This window comes from Pseudorca crassidens, chromosome 7, assembly GCF_039906515.1.
Source record: "Pseudorca crassidens isolate mPseCra1 chromosome 7, mPseCra1.hap1, whole genome shotgun sequence".
NCBI classification, from domain to species: Eukaryota; Metazoa; Chordata; class Mammalia; order Artiodactyla; family Delphinidae; genus Pseudorca; species Pseudorca crassidens.
This window is the reverse complement of record NC_090302.1, coordinates 37,021,078-37,041,564: the sequence shown is the minus strand read 5'-3', so window position 1 is coordinate 37,041,564 and position 20,487 is coordinate 37,021,078. Positions and strand designations below refer to the sequence as shown.

The 20,487-nt window shown below is 51.0% G+C and overlaps 2 protein-coding genes across 3 annotated transcripts; one reads left to right on the top strand and one right to left on the bottom strand.

The window, feature by feature from the left end:
* The first annotated feature begins 7,888 nt into the window (after window positions 1-7,888).
* TESK1 (testis associated actin remodelling kinase 1) lies at window positions 7,889-12,448 on the top strand. Of its 2 annotated transcripts, XM_067744012.1 has the most exons (10): window positions 7,889-8,331; window positions 8,456-8,577; window positions 8,708-8,756; window positions 9,291-9,437; window positions 9,774-9,856; window positions 10,023-10,113; window positions 10,361-10,444; window positions 10,596-10,685; window positions 10,819-10,933; window positions 11,269-12,448. In XM_067744012.1, the coding sequence occupies exons 1-10, from the start codon at window positions 8,113-8,115 to the stop codon at window positions 12,153-12,155; spliced, it is 1,887 nt and encodes a 628-aa protein (XP_067600113.1). In that variant the 5' UTR covers window positions 7,889-8,112; the 3' UTR covers window positions 12,156-12,448. The 2 variants fall into 2 exon arrangements, with proteins under 2 accessions (XP_067600113.1, XP_067600115.1); XM_067744014.1 differs by lacking the exons at window positions 7,889-8,331; window positions 8,456-8,577; window positions 8,708-8,756; window positions 9,774-9,856 and having other exon boundaries at window positions 8,763-9,437.
* Window positions 12,449-12,585: 137 nt separating this feature from the next.
* Window positions 12,586-19,697, bottom strand: CD72 (CD72 molecule). Its single transcript, XM_067744015.1, has 9 exons — window positions 19,528-19,697; window positions 19,311-19,418; window positions 18,646-18,717; window positions 17,946-18,035; window positions 17,273-17,608; window positions 14,600-14,748; window positions 13,827-13,942; window positions 12,977-13,126; window positions 12,586-12,715 (listed from the first exon to the last, which is right to left on the bottom strand). Exons 1-8 carry the CDS (start codon window positions 19,607-19,609, stop codon window positions 12,982-12,984), a joined length of 1,098 nt encoding a protein of 365 aa, XP_067600116.1. The 5' UTR covers window positions 19,610-19,697; the 3' UTR covers window positions 12,586-12,715; window positions 12,977-12,981.
* Between the last annotated feature and the right edge of the window lie 790 nt (window positions 19,698-20,487).

Here is a 20,487-nt window from a genome sequence, read left to right as displayed (position 1 = left end):
TCCCTAGAGCAACTACTAAGAATGTAATTAAAATATATGTTTAAAAAACAGAAAAACTAGAATGGTATGCTAAAAAATATATTTATTTAAACCAAAAGAAGGCAGTAAAGAAGGAACAGAGGAACAAAACAAAACAAAAAAGACATGAGACAATGAAAACATACGTCCACACAAAAAACGTGTACATGATTGTTCATAGGAGCGTCATTAATGATAACCAAAAAGTAGAAACAACCCAAATGGCCATCAACTGATGAGTAGATAAATAAACATGGTATATTCATACAGTGGAATATTATTCAGAAACGAAAAAAGAATGAAGTACTGCTACATGCTATAACATGCATGAACCTTGAAAACATTACACTAAGTAAAAGCAAGATAAAAGAGACCATATATTGTATGACTCCATACATGAAATGTCCAGAAGAGGCAAATCTATAAAATCAGAAAGTGAATTCATGGCGCCTAGGGCTGGAGGTAAGGGAGTTTTGTGTGGTGGTGGGTGTGGATACAGAGATTGACTGCTAATGGACATGAGGTTTCTCCTTGGTGATGAAAATATTCTAGAATTGATTGTGGTGATATTTGCACAACTCTGAATATAATAAAAACCACTGAATTATAAACTTTAAATGGGTGAATTATATCTCAATATAAAGCTGCTTAAAAAATAAAATTATAGGGACTTTCCTGGTGGCGCAGCGGTTAAGAATCTGCCTGCCAATGCAGGGGACATGGGTTTGAGCCCTGGTGTAGGGAGATCCCACAAGCCGCGAAGTAACTAAGCCCGTGTGCCACAACTACTGAGCCTGTGCTCTAGAGCCCATGAGCCAAAACTGCTGAGCCTGCGTGCCATAACTACTGCAGCCCTCACGCCTAGAGCCTGTGTTCTGCAACAAGAGAAGCCACCACAATGAGAAGCCTGCGCACCACAACAAAGAGTAGCCCCTGCTCGCCGCAACTAGAGAAAGCCCACGTGCAGCAACGAAGACCCAACGCAGCCAAAAAATAAGTAAATAAATTTATATAAAAAATTTTTTAAATAAAATTGCAAAATGCAAAGAAAAGCAACCCAAATCTAATAATGTAAAAAAAAAGAGAGAAAGAAAGGAAGGCAGGGAGGGAGGGATGTTAGGAGAGAGGGAGGAAGGATGGAAGGGGGAAGGAAGGATACATCAAGATCAAGTTGGGTTTATTCTATAAATGCAAAGTTGGTTTAACATTAGACAGTGAATATAATGTACCATTTCTTAGAAATCTTTTTCCCCTTCCTACCACCACCTCTATAGATGGTATACTTTGGGCTTGGCCATATGGCTTGCTTTGGCCATTGGAATGTTGATAGACATGATGTGACCCAAAGACATGAAGAGCAGTTGCAAAACTGCTCCTGTCTTGCTCTTCTTCCATCACCACGGCAAGAACATGCCTAGGCTATCCTGCTGGTCCCAGGAGGAGTGAGAGACAGATGGAGCACAGCTAAACCATGTGGCCAATCCTAGTTTAGAATGCTGACCCCAGTCAAACCACAGATTTCTGAGAATAAATAACTGTTTTATGCCACTGAGTTTTTTTTTAATTTTACTGTAGTTGATTTACAATGCAATGTTGTGTTAATTTCTGCTCTATAGCAAAGTGACTCAGATATATATATATATATATATATATATATATATATATATATATATATATATATATATATATATATTCTTTTTCATACTCCTTTCCATTATGGCTTATCACAAGATATTGAATATAGTTCCCTGTGCTATACAGTAGGACCTTTTTGTTTATCCATTCTATATATAATAGTTTGCATCTGCTAACCCCAAACTCCCAATCCTTCCTTCCCCCAACTCCCCTTGGCAACCACAAGTCTATTCTCTATGTCTGTGAGTCTGTTTCTGTTTCGTAGATAAGTTCATTTGTGTCATTTTTTAGATTCCACATATAAGTGATATCATAAGTCTTTCTCTGTCTGACTTACTTCACTTAGTATGATAATCTCTAGGTCCATCCATGCAGCTGCAAGTGTATGCCACTGAGTTCTGACATGGCTAGTTACATGGCACTTCTGTGATAGTAGCTGATTGGTATTGGTAGCTACAAAAAAACCTACAGTTAACATAAAACTTAATAGTGAAACATTAAAAGCATTCTTTTAAAGATCAAGAACAAGCACGAGTGTCTACTACCACTACTTCACTCAACATTGTATTGACGGTCTTAAGCAAAGGAATAGAAAGCAAAGGTATAAATACTAGAAAACTATAGGAATGATTTTGGATTTGATTCTCAGTGAGGTGAGAGGTTTTGAGCAGAGTGACAAAATGATTCAACTTACACTTTAAAAGGGTATTCGGGCTACTGTGTAGAGAATAGGCTGCAAGGAGACAAAGGCATAGCAGAGAGACTATAAAGGAGGCTATTGCAACAACCCAGGCAAGAGACAGTGGTGGCTTAGATTGGGTTAGAGGCAGTGGAAATGTCAGAAGTGGTCAGGTTACGGATAGATTTCAAACGTAGAACATACACAAATTACTGATGGGCTGGACATAGGATAGAGAGAATGAGAGGAATCAAGGATAACTCTAAATTGTCTTGCCTGGGTACCTAATAGGCTGCATTTATTGAGATGGGGAAACCTTAGAGAAAAGCTGGGGAAGAGGGGGAGGATTCAAGAGCTCTGTTTTGTACCCATCGAATTTGAAAAGCCAACTAGATATCCAACTAGACATGATAAATAAGCAATTGAATACGGGAGTCTAGATTTCAGAAGAGAGGTTGAGGTGGAGAAAAATGGGAGTCATTAGGGTATAAATAGAATTTAAAGCCTTGAAGTTAGGCCTTCCCTGGTGGCGCAGTGGTTAAGAATCCTCCTGCCAATGCAGGGGACAAGGGTTCGAGCCCTAGTCTGGGAAGATCCCACATGCCGCGGAGCAACTAAGCCCATGCGCCACAACTACTGAGCCCACATGCCACAACTACTGAAGCCCGTGTGCCTAGAGCCCGTGCTCCGCAACAAGAGAAGCCACCACAATGAGAAGCCTGCTCACTGCAACAAAAAGTAGACCCTGCTCACCGCAGCTAGAGAAAGCCCATGCACAGCAATGAAGACCCAATGCAGCCAAAAATTAATAACATAAATAAACTTTAAAAAAAAAGATATGGTGGAGGGGACTGTTTTGAAAAGAATACGTTATCAATATATTCATTTAACTGCTCTTCCTAAGGTTAAATAACTTTATATCCCTAGTACCCATATTGTGGTCTCTAAATACCATTTCCAACTGAAAGGACCATGAATCATTGGAAAAAATAGCTGATACCAGCTCCGGTCTAGGAATGCACAAAATGAGCCTGGAACATTTTATTATATCAAATCCAAGAGACCTTAAGGGAGGGTTTCTTAAAGGTCATGTCAAAAGGACTCAGGAGCCAACTTGAATAAGTGTCCAGTGGCCAAAAAAGGACAATTTAAGAATCAAAAATGAATTTTTTAATTGCCAATGATTGAGGCACATCATATATGTGTTAAATTATGAGTTCATGATGGTACTAAAAAAAGCAAACCTCATTGGTCACTGTTAGAGGATGCTTCAGAACCAACTCACTACTTGAGAAGCTGGTACTATAAAAGGGAAACAATCAAGCATTTTTCGTGCCTTTCCCACATAAAATATATCTCTGAGGAGCAAATAGTTTAACGTGGATAAGTTTCTCTTTGTAGAGGTATTCTACCTAATAAAGAAGGAAGGACAGAATGAGAATGTTATTTTTGAATTCCTATATTAATGAACCTAGACCAGTGGTTCTCAATCAGGGACAATTTTGCCCCCAGGGGGACAACGGACAATGTCTAGAGACATTTTTGGTCATCGCAAATGCGGGAGTTGCTACTGACATCCAGTGGCTAGAGGCCAGGGATGCTACTGCTAAACATCTCTGCAATGCACAGGACAGCCCCCTACTATAAAGAATTTATCCAGTCCAAAATGTCAATAGTGCCACATTTGACAAACTCTGGTCTAGACAATGATTATCATCAGTTACTAACATCACAAAAAGACCACCACTGTATACCTCATGATAAAAGTGTTAAACCACCCACAAATTAGTTTTGCCAAAATAATCAAATATAAACCTAATTGACCCTAACTACCAATTTACTGGAAATACAGGGGACTGAAGAAATGCTAAATCACACTAGAAGCTCAGCAAAATTCAGACTCTGAGAAACTCTACAGGACAAATGCCCTGGTTTCTTTAAAAAAAAAAAAAAGGCAAAAAAGATAGTGGATGGAGTTAAAGATGTAAGAAACATATCAGCTTCAAAGCATGGACCTTATTTAGATTTTGATTCAACTTAACAATTTTTTAAAACTAAGTATAATTCAACAGGGGAAATATGAACAACGAGATACTGGATGATATTAAGGGATTTTTTTTTAGGTGTGACATGGTACTGTGATTTTGTTTTAAAGAAGAAACCTTATCTTTTAGAGGTAACACACTGAAATATTTATTGATGAAATGATATAATATCAGAAATATGCACCAAATAACTGGGTAGGGGGAAAGAGCAGGAGTATAGATGAAACAAGATTGCCCATGAATTGATTATTGGAGGATCACTGGCATAGAAGTTACATAAAAGCAGATACTTTCACCTCGGCCTGGTCACTTATGGCAACAGTATAACTGAGGCATGGGTGATTTTGAACAATGGGTCTCCAACAAAATGGTCTTACCCAAGGTAAATAAGGGTTCATTGTTCTATATGTTCTTCTTTTTTTCACGTTTGACATTTTCTATCATAAAAAGTTTGAAAAAACAACAACAAAAGGATCTTCTAGTAGCCTGACTCAAGGAACATTTAAAACTCATCTTAGCACACCCCTCTGCACTATTTAATACTGTTCATTATTCCACTTTTCCTAAACTCTCCATTCCTTGGATTCCACTTGCCACCAGTGTTCTTTTGTTTTGTTTTTTTGTTTTGGCTGTGTCAGGTCTTCGTTGAGGCACGCAGGGTCTTCATTGAGGCATGCGGGATCTTTCACTGCAGCGTGGGCTCTTCGCTGAGATGCATGGGCTTCTCTCTACTTGTGGCGTGCAGGTTTTTCTCTCTCTAGTTGTGGCGCACGGGCTCCAGGGCGCGTGGGCTCAGTACTTGTAGATGTGGGATCTTAGTTCCCTGACCAGGGATGGAACCCGCGTCCCCTGCATTGGAAGGCGGATTCTTTACCACTGGACCACCAGGGAAGTCCCGCCACTATTTTTTAAATCAGTGGACTTGAAAAGTATTCAGACATTCAGATGGATGCACAGATATATTGCTAGTTCAGTCATAGACTGGAGTTTGCATATTGTAATGTAAATATGTCAACTCTATTCTAAACAGTTTTATTATGACTTTAGTTAAATAAAAAAGGTTGTAAAATGTGATGTGTATACTGTATGTGTACTTCTTAAAACAGGTAAAATCCTGACCCTTTCATACACAGGTTTGAATTTGAAATTACATTATAAACACTTATGCTTTATTGTTCTAAATAAAGAATTTTACACACTCTCAAAAAAAAAATTCTCTTCCTATATTTCAGCATGTTTCTTGTGTCTCCTTCATGGACTTCATCCACCCACACTTTAATACTGTTGGTGTTCCCTAGAAGTCCATTGTCAGCCTATCTCTCCTTCCCTACTTGGATAATGGCAACCACCTTCAGTTTTCTTTACCATCACATCACCCCTTCGTTCATGGCAATCACCTACCTCCCCCACCCCCAACCTTTCCTCCTCCTGGATTCTTTATCTCAGTTGATACTCAGTCATCTAAGCTAGAAACTTTAAAATTATCCTGGCTGATGCTCTTTCTCTCTACAGGACTGACTGACTTTGGATACTGATCAATCAAGTCTTCCCATTCTAGGTGATTGTTTCCTCCTCCCCTTCCCCATTATCCCTACCCTAGTTCAGTCCTCATCCTCTCCTCACCAGAAGCATTGTCAGCACCTCTTTCCTAATTAGTCTCCCTGCCTCCATACAACCACAATAATCTGTCTAAAACAGGAACCTGGCTCCTCTGCTTAGAATTACTATTACCAGCTATAGATATTCTCAAACTTGGGTAAAGGGTCAGACACGAGTCGATTAAATTATTCTATTACTTAAACAAAAGGAGGCATAAATTCCTAATGTTTACAGATCTTATACGACTATAGAAAACAAACTTACAAATTACATAGTTGTAGATGTTAACACTTAATGTGATGAATGAGCTTGTTTTGCTGAGACTCTAACTCTCTACAAACATGGGACAGGACTCTGTCAGAAGGCGGTCACCCACACGGACGCGGACTGTGCAATTAATTTTCCTTTTAGCTTACCACAGAAATAGAAATATAGTACTTTAGAATACTTGAAAAGAACTCAGCCTCGCTCCCTCAAGCTCTGTCGCAGCCCGTTTGACTCCAGAGGCCCACCTGCCTCCCTCCACGCCGCCGCTAGGTGGCAAGCGGCTCACTGACGCCCACCACCGCTAGACCCAGCCCAGTCGCCGGGATCGAGTGACGTCACCCATCCCCGACGATGATTGGCTATTCCGCCGATGACCGGGGGGGAGGAGCCAGCGGAGAACCGAAAGCGTTGGGTACGGCGAGCGCACAGGGTCCTGAAACGTTGCGTGCGCACTCAGGACCCCGCACCGCTTTAGAGGCTGGTTGCAGGTCCTCCTCCCGCCTGAGGGGGCAGCCCCGATTCCTACGTGATGCGGGCGGTACCTGCCTAGAGGGGTCACACTGAGGGGCGGACTCACGTCGAGAGGAGGGGTCACAATGACTGGTGGAGTCACTCTGAGAGGTGGGGTCTCACTGGGTAGGAGGAACACACAAAGGAGGGGTGTCGCCCTGAGGGATTCTGGTACACACTGATGGTGGCAGTGCCATACTGAGGAGAGGTCTCACTGAAAAAGAGAGGGGTCTCCGAGGGGAACAGCTCCTTGAGGGGCGGGGTTTTGCCAAGGGGTGGGATCTTGCGCAAAGAGGGGCTTCCCTACAGGTCGAGGCTTCTCTTTTGAGAGAGAGGGGCATTTGGACGAAATAGTAAGAGTAAGGTACAGGCTGGGTGGTCACTTGACAGAGGCTCTGGAATCTGAACTTTTTTCAAGGGAGGCGGGATGGAGTGAGAAGGAGTCGGGGCCACACCCGGAATGGGCTGGCCAAGGGCTCACTACAGCTCCGGGGCATCACAACCGCCCGAGAAGGTAGAAGGTGTCAGGGAGTCCAGAGGTTTAAGGTGTAAAGGTCGAGAACTGGGAAATGGGCAGGCTGGGCCAGGGCAGAGGCTGGGAAGGCGGGTAGGTTGCTGGGCTACCTCCGACTGTAGCTGGGCCAGAGTGGTCTACTTTTCTGCCCTGCCGGTCCTTGGAGCCCAGGAATCTGGCGGCTTCCGGAGCCAGACCCTCAACCGACAGTGACCTGAGGGAGGGAGGGGAGAAAGGATTCCCAGGGCAGCTAAAAGACATTTGAGCTGCGCGTACGCACAATCAGCCCTGAATTCCCTTCAGTTATTCAGCTCGGGCCTGAACTTATTTGACCCCGACGTCGCAGACCCACTCGCCTAGGGCTTCGGGTTGCGGGGTGCGCACCTGAGGGGGCGTGGCCGCTGCCCGGAGGCCGGGCTCGAAGGAGTTAAGCAGAGGCCCGGCTCAGCCCCGCCCCGGCAGGCCGCGGAGCCTGAGCCCCAGCGGCGAAGCTGAGCAGCCGCCGCCCGCCCGCCCGACCGCCCGCCTCCGCCTGTGGGGAGCCCGCCCGCCTGCCCGCCGGCGCCCGGGAGCGCCACCGCCACCGCCCGGCCCAGGCCCAGGCCCTGTCCCAGGCCCTGCGCGGAGCGGAGCGGAGCGGCGTCCACCCGGGCCCAGCAAGCCGGCGCGGCGGGGGCGGGCCCAGGATCTTCGGCGTATCTTCCATTCTCCTGGGCGGGAGCGGGAGAGGGAGCGGGAGCCCCTGCGCCCCTGATCGGGCTGGGCCCGCTCCCATGGCGAGCGCGGCCTGCCCGGGCCCCGGGGACCCTGCCATGTGAGGCAGGCCCCGGGCTGGGGGCCCGGCCATGGCCGGGGAACGGCCCCCACTACGGGGCCCAGGGCCCGGGCCCGGAGAGGCGCCGGGGGAGGGTCCTCCGGGGCCCGGGGGCGCGGGCGGAGGCCCGGGCCGGGGCCGCCCCTCCTCCTACCGGGCTCTCCGCAGCGCCGTGTCCAGCCTGGCGCGCGTGGACGATTTCCACTGCGCCGAGAAGATCGGGGCCGGCTTCTTCTCTGAGGTCTACAAGGTAGGACCAGCAGAGAGGGCAGAGGGGCGGGACCAAGACTTCGACGCCAGGCTGAAACTAGGGGGCCCGGACCCTGGCGACCCGCCCGACCTGCGCGGGACTCGCCATCCCCTGCTGCCCCCAGGTTCGGCACCGACAGTCAGGGCAAGTCATGGTGCTGAAAATGAACAGGCTCCCCAGTAACCGGGGAAACACGCTGCGGGAGGTGCAGCTGATGAACCGGCTCCGGCACCCCAACATTCTAAGGTGAGCGGCCCCAGCCGCTTGCTGGGAAGCTTGCTGGGGGATAGGGGAAAGATCCCGCGGGAAAAGTGGGAACTGTGGAGCGGCCGGGGCTCTTACAGCCTACACTGCTATCTTTCCCATCCTCTTCCAGGTTCATGGGGGTCTGTGTGCACCAAGGGCAGCTGCACGCTCTTACAGAGGTGAGGATGGGCCAGGAAGGGGGGGACTCCACCACAACCACCACCAAGGGGAGAGAGAGTCAGCGGCCTGGTGCATCTACAGAGGAGTAATGAGAGGCAACAGGACCCGGGGGAGGCTTCCCTGAACTTCCCTTCAGGCAAACCACAAATAAAAGGCCTCAGCTGGTGCCAGTCCTCTTTATCCTTTAGAAGGGTGCTGTCCAACAGATCTTTCTGCAGTGATAAAAATGTTCTGTAGCTGTGCTGTCCAAAACCATAGCCACTAGCCACATGTGGCTAAGGAGCACTGGAAATGTGGCTAGTGTGACAGGAACGGAATGTTTAATTTTATTTAAACTTAATAATTTAAATTTAAATAGGTGCACCTGTGTGGGACATGCTAGCCTTAGGATATGAATGGGGGACCCTAGGGCACAGACTCACCCTCTTGACCTTTGTGATCCTCCTGAGTGTCCCCAGGCTTATAAGTGGGAGACCTAGAGAACAGACTGAAACTTTGATATCCATTCCCCTTCTCCTACCCCTATGTCCCAGTATATGAATGGGGGGACCCTGGAACAGCTGCTCAGCTCCCCCGAACCCCTATCCTGGCCTGTCAGGCTCCGCCTGGCTTTGGACATCGCCCGCGGCCTGCGGTACCTGCATGCCAAAGGTGTATTCCACCGAGACCTCACATCCAAGGTAGGCTGGCCAGGTGGGTGGAGGCATGAAAGGGGATTTGAGATTAGATTGTAACTAGCCCGTGGGTATTGGAATGCGGATAATAGACAGCATTAGGATGTTGGGGCAGCAAGACACTGGAGAATGGGGGACTGGGGTGAGGGGAGTGCTCTGAGGGACTGGGTACCATGCTGTGTTTGGAGTGACGGATGATGTTGCAAGATTGGTGTGTGTTGGAAAACTGGGAGATCAGAGAGGGTTGGGGTTATTCTGGAGTGACAGGTCCTTGGGGTGCATTTTGGGAGATCAGAGAACAGAAGGTAATGGGTATGTGGGGATGCTATATGTATATGTCAGAACTGTCTGATCCGGCGGGAAGACCGAGGCTTCACAGCTGTTGTGGGCGACTTTGGGCTGGCTGAAAAGATTCCTGTGTATAGGTGAGGTGAATGCCCCATCCCCCTAAATCTCCCAGATGCCCCTTATCTAAGTGAAGCCCACAGGAACATTTCCCCTGGGGTAGCGAGGGGGCTGACCTCATCCCCTTTTGTTTGGGGAGGGTGTCTGAGTAGGATGTTCCTGACCACTCTGCCCCTGCCCCTGCAGGGAAGGGGCAAGGAAGGAGCCGTTGGCTGTGGTGGGTTCCCCATACTGGATGGCTCCAGAGGTGTTGCGGGGTGAGCTGTATGATGAGAAGGTAAGATATCAACCCTTCAGATCCCCAAGGCCTTCCAGAGACCCTTGAGATACTCTTATAAGGCTCCATCCCAAGTTCCTCAGCAACCCTACCAGATAATTCAGAAGACCCCCAAGATCCCCTTTACCCCTCACACCCCTTCCAACACATGAAAACTGTCAAGACTCCCCCAAATTCTGACGTATTCTGACAAAATTCTTACATGAAACTGTCAATGCCTCCCCCTGACACTCGCTCCTACCCCTAGGCCGACGTCTTTGCCTTTGGGATTGTCCTCTGTGAGCTCATCGCACGAGTACCTGCGGACCCTGACTACCTACCCCGTACTGAGGTGAATGATGCGTCCAGGTTTAAAAGGAGGAACTCCAGACTAGGCACATCATAACCAGGGAGGGTTCCCTGGAGGTTGAGGTCCTGACTGGGGGACAGCAGGAGAACTTGAGGAAGGCTGACCTGGAGGCCCCTCCTCTCTGTCCCCACAGGACTTCGGCCTGGATGTGCCTGCTTTCCGAACCCTGGTAGGGGATGACTGCCCACTGCCCTTCCTGCTCCTGGCCATCCACTGCTGCAGTGTAAGAGCCTCACTCCCTCCCTGCCCCCACCCCCACCCACCATCTGACAAGGGCAGCCGGCCCAGATGACAGGAGGAAACTCAGGGACCCTCTTCTGGAGCACTGAGTGAAGCTGCCCGTCTCTCCCCATCAGATGGAACCTAGCACTCGTGCTCCCTTCACTGAAATCACCCAGCACCTGGAATGGATCCTGGAGCAGCTGCCTGAGCCAGCCCCCCTCCTCAGGGCTCCCCTGGCACACAGTCAGGGTAAGTGAGCACAACTGGGGTCCTTTTGCCTCTCTCTTCCTTAGAACTCAGAATCACCCGGGGAGACTAAGTGTTTTTATTAGTTGAGGAGCCTGGGGGCAGGAGTGGGGTGAGAGGATATCTCAGAGAAGATAGTTTTCTAATTCTAGAGCCTGAGGGAGGGGAACAAGGAAAGAAGAGGTAAAGGGGGCTGGAGGGGACATCTCCCCCTTTCCAAAGCACCCTGTGGGACTCCCTTTTCTCAGCTCTAGTTCCACCAGCCTCTTGGTGAATGAGACCCTCAGGGAACTATGATCAATGCTGAGAACAGTGACCACAGACTTCTCTGTCTACAGGGTCTGTTCCAAGAGGGGGCCCCTCTGCCACACTTCCCAGGCCAGACCCTCGGCTCTCCCGAAGCCGGTCAGACCTCTTCCTGCCCCCATCGCCAGAATCGCCCCCCAACTGGGGGGACAATCTGACTCGAGTCAACCCCTTTTCACTACGGGAAGACCTCAGAGGTGGCAAGATCAAGCTCCTGGACACACCCAGCAAGCCAGTTGCCCCCCTACCCCTTGTACCACCATCACCAGTGCCCTCCACCCAGCTGCCCTTGGTGACCACTCCAGAGACCTTGGTCCAGCCTGGGACACCTGCCCGCCGCTGCCGCTCACTACCATCATCCCCTGAACTTCCCCGACGTATGGAAACAGCACTGCCAGGTCCTGGCCCTCCTGCTGTGGGCCCCTCGGCTGAAGAGAAGATGGAGTGTGAGGGCAGTAGCCCTGAGCCAGAAGCCCCGGGACCAGCTCCCCAGCTGCCCCTGGCCGTGGCCACAGACAACTTCATCAGCACTTGTTCCTCAGCCTCCCAGCCCTGGTCCCCTAGATCAGGAGCCCCCCTTAACAACAACCCCCCAGCCGTGGTGGTGAACTCCCCACAAGGCTGGGCTGGGGAGCCCTGGAACCGGGCCCAGCATAGCCTGCCCCGTGCAGCAGCCCTGGAGCGGACAGAACCCTCGCCGCCCCCGTCAGCCCCCCGGGAGTCCGAGGAGGGGCTGCCCTGCCCTGGCTGCTGCCTCAGCCCCTTCAGCTTTGGCTTCCTGTCCATGTGCCCCCGCCCCACACCAGCTGTGGCCCGCTACCGCAACCTGAACTGCGAGGCGGGCAGTCTCCTCTGCCACCGGGGGCACCATGCCAAGCCACCCACAACCAGCCTGCAGCTGCCTGGGGCACGCTCTTAGCAGTGGGGCCTGTGGTCTCCGGCCTCCACCCTTGGCCTTCAGGATGCCCTGTGAGGACAGAGAGCACATGCTGGACTGTGCCAGCCCCGGATGGGCTGAGCAGCTCTTCTCCCTGTAGAGGGGAACCTCGGCATGGACGTGAGGAACAGAACATTTCCTTTGCATCCCCTGAGCTTGCTCTCCCGTGGGGATCACTGAACCAGACAAAGCGTTGCCGACACACGAGACTAACACGTGCAAATTATTTAAAAATATTTCAATAAAACTGCCTGGCTGGCTCCGGGCTGCCCCTATCCGCTCAGCCCGTGCGCCCTCCCCACCCATTCCACTATGGGAGGTTTTGGGGGAGGCCAAAATCTCTTCTAGAAGCTGCTTCACACTTTCCCTGGGAACAGTCCAGTTTCTGGGACAGGATCTCTATTGGCAGCAGGCTTGCCTAGAAATGTTGGGCATGGATCAGCCCTTGGCCAGGCACTGTCCAGGCAGAGTGAGGACACGCTGGAGGGCGGTGGATCTTAGGACCTGCAGGCTACAGCTTAGGCTCTTGTTGGCGTGAGTATCTGGAGGATTAAAGCATCAGGGAGCTCCACAGTTGACTGTCCCTAAGAACCTCATCCAGCTCAGCCCATCTCCTCCCCAACTCCCTGGACAGCCACATAGCCAGCCTCCCCTGCCCAGCACCCCCTTACATAAGCACAGCCTGGAGGCTGTGGACATGGCTGTCACTTACAGGAACAAGTTTTCCCCCTGGCCTCTGGGCCCCTGCCCTGAGACCCTCTGCCCCCGGACTCCCACGCCTCAGTCCCATCCCCGACACTTACCCAGCTCAGTGCAAAGAGCGGTCCGCATCTGGATACCTGAAAGCTTCCAGCTCACAGATGGAGGGAAGAGAAGAATAACAGTCCTCTACCTTCAGACTTGCCTGCCACTCGCCATCTACCTTGGTACATCTTTGGCTTTGACTATAATACCTAAAGGGTGGTGATGTAGCACTGGGATAAGTTCTGGCCCCCTCCTATCCCATCCTCCCTTCTCTTGCCCTGCACAAACCTAACCCAAGTCCTAACTCACCCTGCCTACCTAAAGCCGTGTGTGGGATGGTTCAGGTACAGGTGTCTGGACCCCAACCCGAAGAGGCTAGAGGACCAGGGAGGGGAAAATGTCACCCAAGGTCCTAAAGATGGAAACTCCAGTTAGGTAACTCCCTGTTTCAGGGTCCCTGGGGTTGATTCTCAAAGTTACCCCATTGCTTCCTTTCTCACTTCCCTGGGGCAACTCTGGTATACCAAGTGGCCTTGACTAAAAAAGTACAACCTCAGTTTGGGTAGCCTTGTCTGGACTGAGAAGTTAGAAGGCCGGGGTTCTTTACCAGCTGTGAAGCCCTAGCTAAATCCTCAACTTAGCCCCCTGAGAGAAAGATGACATAGGTCCCAAACTGGTAATTTTTTTTTTTTTTTTAAATCACGTGCCAGGGACGGCTAGGTACTGGGGATAGAATAGAAAGCAAGCCTGCCTGTTATTAATCAAATAGAAGAAGTGGACAAATGGGCAATTATAACATTGATTTGTGAAAAAGTTTTGAGAGTAGGACCTGGAGGAAGATCTCATTACTGTGTCTTTATGAAGGGATTATAGAGGATTTTTGTTGCCCAAAAGTCCTAACAAACTTACCCATTGTATCTTGTACCATCACTCCACTGCCAGAACTGATTTCTGAAGTTAATCCAGTATGATTCAGCTGAACCACCTTGTGCCAACACCTTACGTAAGCTTCTGGCATAATAAGTCTGAAGGGAGATTCGGAGAGACCAGAGGTGTGTGAGGAGTGATGGGAAATATTGGAATAGGAGGAGGGAGGGGGTGTCGGGAGGAGGGCACCTGGGCTGATGGAAGAAAATGAACACTAGAGAGGCTATGAGCTTTGGCAAGAGGACTGTGCCTGACCTTGGTGCATGACATCGGCTCATCGGTGACCATCCCCGCATCCTTCAAGTGCCACCCTGCAGATGCAGGCTGACCCTTCAGTTCACGTGCGTGCATGCGCGCAGGCACACGCACACACACATGCTGGGTAAGAATTTCTGCCAGCCTTCGAAGAAGAGTCATTCTGTGGGCTGTTCTGGTCACAAGGAACCAATCCCTACAATCCAGCCCACCAGGTATGGAACCTGTCTGCCTGAGAGGCCATGAGAGTCAAAGAACCCGTTCAGCAGCCCAGAGCTGACCAGAAAGCTGAGATGAGAAACAGGTTAACGTAAAGATGGCTCGTTAAGTTTCAACTCTCACGCCAACCCTAATCAGTTAATAGGGCCATCTGGAGCACTGTGCTGAGAAGCTGCATGGAAAAGGGACGCACGCCCTGTGTGCACTGCCATCCCTGATTGATGACACGTGTCCCTTTACCCAACAATACCCATACCGTCTTTGAATAGGGGTTTTCTTACTCCATATGAATAAGACGTGTCGCTGATTTTGGCCAGTTCAGAGGACAGAGATTTACAATGCCTTTGGCTGTCCTCCCAATTTCTCTTAGTAATTGAGATGTAAAAGCACCTCCTCTCATTCGGTATCCATCCCAAGGGACAGCAGGAATCTAAAAAGAAGAAAGAGTGTGGCAGCACTGCCCAGACCCAGGAGGGAGATCTCAACACTTCGGATGAAGTGAATACTCAGCAATCTGGTTGCTGACAATGTTCCCTGGGGTCGAACCTCAGTGCCTTCACTGACTTCTGGTCCTTAATCTTTGCAATCTTTCTTTCTTGCCTTCCCTGGAAATGCCATATCTGTGCATACTTAGTAAAATCCTTTAACATTCAACAACTTTACTCCTTAAAATATAGGAGGCTTATTTGAAAAGGACTGGTGGTACTATCCCCAATTTCTGAACAATTGCCGTTTACTCCCCCATTTTGGCTAACTTCACCTGGGCCCCCGATAAACAAGTGTTCAATAGGCCTCCCATTCATCTCATTGGCTCCCTAAAGCATTTCTCACTGCATATTCAAACTTTCCCACACTCCTCAAGCGGCTAGCCACCACCTTCCCCTCCACTCTTCCACAAGTAGACAACCTTGCTGCCTGCTTTGCTGAAATTCAGACACTTGACGTGTGAACTCTCTCCATTTTCCTCCTCTCCACCTAAAAATTTGTCTCTTCTCTGTTCCTCTTTTCCTGACTATCTGTCAGAAATAAACCTCCTCTTTCTTTAACATCCCGCACCCCAGTCTATGCTCCTGATCCCAACCCACCTCCCTCCGTTGCTTCGTCCCATCTGTCCTACCTCCATCACTCAAAAGTCATTCCTTCTCCTCCAGCTCCCTCTCTTCTGTCTACGTTTTCTCATCCCCACCCAGCTACCGCCTTAGGTTACTGTCTAACAGCAACTTAAAGGAATAAAAAGAAGTCGGTGTGGCCAAATGGACGAGGGCGAGGGGACAAGCAGCATGCTGAAAGGTAGGCAGGGGCCTTGGAGGCCAGGTTGAGGATTTTTTTATTTTTATATTATGAGCAAGAGAAAGTCAATGTAGGGTTTTACACTGAAGCATTTTGTACTCTGGTTGTATCCCAAGTGCCTGGGTACAGTGCTAGACATATAGTATGTATTCCGTAACTTTTGATGTAATTAATTAAGTGAAATGACATGATCTTAACTGGGATGGCATGATCAGATTTTTGTTTTTAAAGGATTACTCTGGCTGCAACATGAAAAGTGGATTTGGAGGGGGGACGTTTAGGAAAAACATTCAGCAAGCTGTTGCAGTTATCCTTGCAAGACATGAAGATGGAGAAAAATGCAAATGGATATATAGATTTGTTGATGAAAAATAGAGGGTGTTCCTCTCTGACAGAGGAGGGCATCTGCTGAGAGTGAGAGAGAGGGCAGTAGGGTACAGAGAGCCAGCCGACCACTGCAGATTTGCCAAGGCAGGCAGTGCTGGGGCCCCAGCTGAAGTTGAGACTAGAGATTTGTGGCACCAAGCAGAATGACTGCACAACTTGTCACCCCTGGGTGCAGGCGTGTGCATTCATCCAGGACAATGGAGCCGAGGAGTGAGTGGGTTGGCTGAAGTGATGGGCCCCCAAATCCAAGATGGGTAGAGAGAGAAGTGAAGACAGGTGATGGCTGATGGGAAGGGAGGAAACAGGGGAGCCAGCAGGTTGGAGGCCTCCGTGAGGTTGAAGAAGAAGTGTGTGGAAAGCCTATAGAGGGCCAGCTGTGGTCACAGTGAAGACCCGAAGCCATCCTTTCAGCGGAAGAGCAGCTTGGGATGCTGAGGTCTAGGGTTCAGCTGTGGGGAAGGAGGGGGCAGCACTGTCATGGAACAGAGGCTTGTAGAGAATGAGAAGGTTAAAGAAATGAGGGCTGGGGGTGTCTGTACATAACCTCTCTGTTTTAAGCCTTGGGGGAGTAGCCAGATGCCCCTGAGCTAGACAGAGCCTAACCTCTAGACAACCAGTCCATGGACATTCCAGTCCCGTTGGGCTGGGGACCCTGCCTCAACCTCAGCCAACTTTGGCAGACCTTCTATGTGTCCCCCTCCCTCATCCCCACACACGGGCTGGACTCCTCCTTTCAAAAGGGATGAGCATTCCACCCTAATTCCCTGTCCTACAACATCCCTGCCCACCTCATTGCGAGAGCTTCAGCTGCCTTGCCCCAGCCCCAGACTGTACCTCATCCATCAGTAATTCTTAATCTTTTGGGGAATCTCAGATGTAGAGAGAATTAATTAAAGCTACAGGTCCTCTTTTTAGAAAAACATGTGAACAATCAATTTCACATCCAAATTCAGGGGGTTCCCAGATCCTTGACACTGATGTCAAGCCAGGTGAGCCCTGAGTTTGCTGCTTTGGACAGTGTCATTTGCACTGCTGGCTACCACCCTCTTCTCCCCTACAGGATCAGCCTTAGAGCTGGGTGAGCCCTCCCTAAAACCAGTATGCAGCTAGATCCTTCGCCCTGTTGGCCCAGGCTGCACAGGTCATGTCAGCCAGCACTCTGGTTCATTACCCCTTTCCTGAACAACTCAGTGGCTTCCTAATAGATAGATAGACCCCTCACTTCAATCCATCCTTCATGGCAGGTCCTACCATCTCCCCTTTCCCAGAGCAGATACCTGGTGAGGGGCATGTGAAGAAGGGCTTCAGTGTGTCCTGCACGCTGCTCAGCCTCTGCTCCAAGTTCATCCTTTGTATCTCCTTATTTCTCAAGGCCTCTTTTGTCTTCTCCCCATCTGACTGGCAGGCCTGCAACTGCTCTTTGGTAGCCTGGCCAACCTTCTGTTCCACCTGTAGTCTTTCCTGACTCTGGGCCAGCTCCGTCCTGGACCGCTGCAAATCCTCTTCCCTCTGCCCCAGCTGGGTTATCTTTTGGCGCAGCTGCTGCCTCAGGGTGCTGTTAGTGGCTTCCAGAACCCTGTTCATCTGCTGGAGCTGCTGAGACACCTGGAAATCTGTTTGGCCATAAAGAGAGATTTGGAGGACATCTTCAGCCATGCTCTGGTGCCCTGAGGCTTCAGCATCAGTCCTTTTGCTGCTTCTTGCAACTTTCTGCATAACAGGCTGGAATGGAATATAAGATCTGACTGCCTGAAGCTTAAGGAGGTACTGGATTAGGTGAGGACAATTTAGGAAGTCACGGCACTCTGAAACAGACCTGGCTGGAAGCCAGACGAAAGCTGAAGATGTGGTGGTAGTGATTCCAGGCCCTGCTAGGCAGGGCAGCTGTTGGGGAGAGTGGGGGAGAACGTTGTCTGGGGGCAATGGGAAATGGGGGGCAGCCATACTCACAGTGCACTCCCAGGCAGATGGCAGCCACCCCTAACAGCAGGCAGGTGAGGAGCAGGCCCAGGAAGAGGTACTGCACGTAGGATGCTTGGCCTTAGGGAGACAGTGGGTTGGGGGGCCGTGAGCCCCACGAAAGTTGATAGACTGAGGGGGTGTGGGTGGAGGAGATTCACGGGAAGGAGCATCCCGCAGAGGACTTGGAGCACGCGTGGTGGTTTCTGTCTGGCAGAGTTTCCGCAGGTGGTGGAGGTAAGGTGTTCCGGAATAAGGGCTGGGGATTGTTACCGGTAAGGACTGAGGGGCACTACCTGGTAGGACGGGGAACTAAATCTCAGACGGAGACCCGAGAGGTGGGTACGTGAATGGGGACCATAGTAAGGGGGAAGGGGGCAGACGATCTGGGTCGATGCGTCGGAAAGATCTAAGGATGAGGGTGAAAGAGGCAGGGGAGGGTGTCACGGGGCTGCCCGGGCTGACCGGAGGGCTGCGCCCCGGGCTCAATCCGTGGGCCAGACCTGCACACCGCGGGGCCCAGCACCACCTCCCGCGGGGACCGGTGCCAGCACCTGACTCCGCGACCACCCCGGGGGGCCTGGTGGGGGAGGGCTGCCCAGCCCGAGGCCGCGCCCCGCCCCCACTCGCTGGCCCGAGACGAGCTGGGCAGCGGGTGGCGCGCGCGGGGCGGGGAGGACCAGGTACTTACAGGGAAGAATCCGCCCGGCAGCTGGTGACGTCACGGGGCTCCAGGCGGCAGTTGGCTGCTCCGACTGGACCCCTGCGGAAGGGATCGACTCAAGTTTGAAGGTGGGAAAGCCAGGAAATACCCCTTCTCCCCACCCTACTCACCCCCTCCACCGCGCCGAGACCCCAGTCTGTCCTAAGGTGCCTTCTGCCACTGCTCTGGGACGCCCTTAGCGCTCTCCGGAGTTCCGTATCTCCCCTGGGACTCTCGTGTCCCTCCTGGGTCTTACCTTATCCTTTCCCTGGGGACCCTCTATCGCCCTCCTGGGTCTCCCTTTATCTTTTACTCTGGGGGCCCTCGTCTGCCTGCCAAAACCCTCTCCCCGGGAGTGCTCTCCCCCCTCCCCCCTCCCCTCTCTTCTCTCTCCCGGGACTCCCCATTTCCCACGCGCGCTCAGCTCCCCAACAGGGCTGCCCTGATCCCTCCGTGGAGCCCTAGCTCCCCACCGGGATCTCCACCTTACCCGCTGGGAGATTTATTCTTCCTTAGCTCCCATAATTGGTGCTCATTCTCTTCCTGAGAATCCCCAGCCTTTCTCCAAGGGTATTGTCCTCCCAAGAATGCTGTGGACTCCCCAGCGCAAGACACAGTCCCCCATAAACACACATCCCCTGGGCTCTCCAGACCTGCTTTGTCCCCTAATCCAGCGGAAGCCAAGCTTGAGGGTCCTCCTGGGCCTGGGGGCACTTGAACATTCTCATAGGTGAGTTCTCCGTCTTCATCAGCCTCTGGGTCTGGAGAGGAGAGAAAAGGTGGCATCAGGATTGGGGTCTCTGGGGTGGGAGTGGGGTCTTCAAGGAGGATGGAGATGCAGAATCAAGGAGACACCTTACCCACCCTTACCTTGTCCTAGGCGGCTGGAGATGCTCTTCTTCAGGGGAGCCTTCACAAATCGCAGGTCTGCATAGGTGATGGCCTCAGCCATGGTCCTGAGCACCTCTGCTCCCACTCGCCTCCCTCCTCTTCCACCGGCTCCAGGCTTTCTTGCCACTCTCCCCTCTGTCCCTTCACACTCTTAGGCTCTGTGTTCCCTGCGTGACTGCACAGCTTAGTGCTTTGCCCTGTGACTTCCAGTCACAAAAGAGGAAGATGTGACCCAGTCTCAGACAGATGGGTTCAGTGAAGCAGACGGCATCCCTGAGCCCCAGCCAGAGGGGCAGGGGAGGGGAACCTGAGGTCCAGAGCATGGGGTTCAGGGCTGGGGGGTGTCACAGGACCAATACTCAGGCCTGTCCCTGTGTCTTGCCTGTGCTCCTCCTTCATGCATCCCAGACCCACCTTGACAGTGCTGGGCTCCGAATGCCCACCCTCATCAACTACCCTGATTTGCTCCAAGCTTTTTTCCTGGCTGCCCAGTCCACAGGCTTTCTGTGTGCAGACAGAGCTCTTTTGTGCTCAACTGACCAAAGAGGATCTCCCTAATCGTTGCTCCAGGGTGGGGCTTCATCCTCCCCATCAGATTGAGGGGTCCTAGTGTGGAGCCCTACCTCCTCCTCATCCTGAGGTTCCCAGTAGATATGAGTTCCCAGAAGGGGGGTCCCTGACTTGGTGGGACTTTTCTCTCCATCAGTTTGGGGGCTTTCCGGGTGGGCCCGGCTCCCCTTCTACTGTAGTGCTACAGAGCTGCTGAGAATCCCACACACAGAGAAGTTCTCAGTCCAAAGCCTTTCCTGGGAATGAGGCAACGCTTTGGAGGATGCAGAGCATCTGGGACCAAACTGACTGTCCTGTGTAAACACCCCCAGACTCTCGCTTCACAGCCTTTCCCTGGCCTCCTCCACCTTTGTTGCCCTAATGATCACA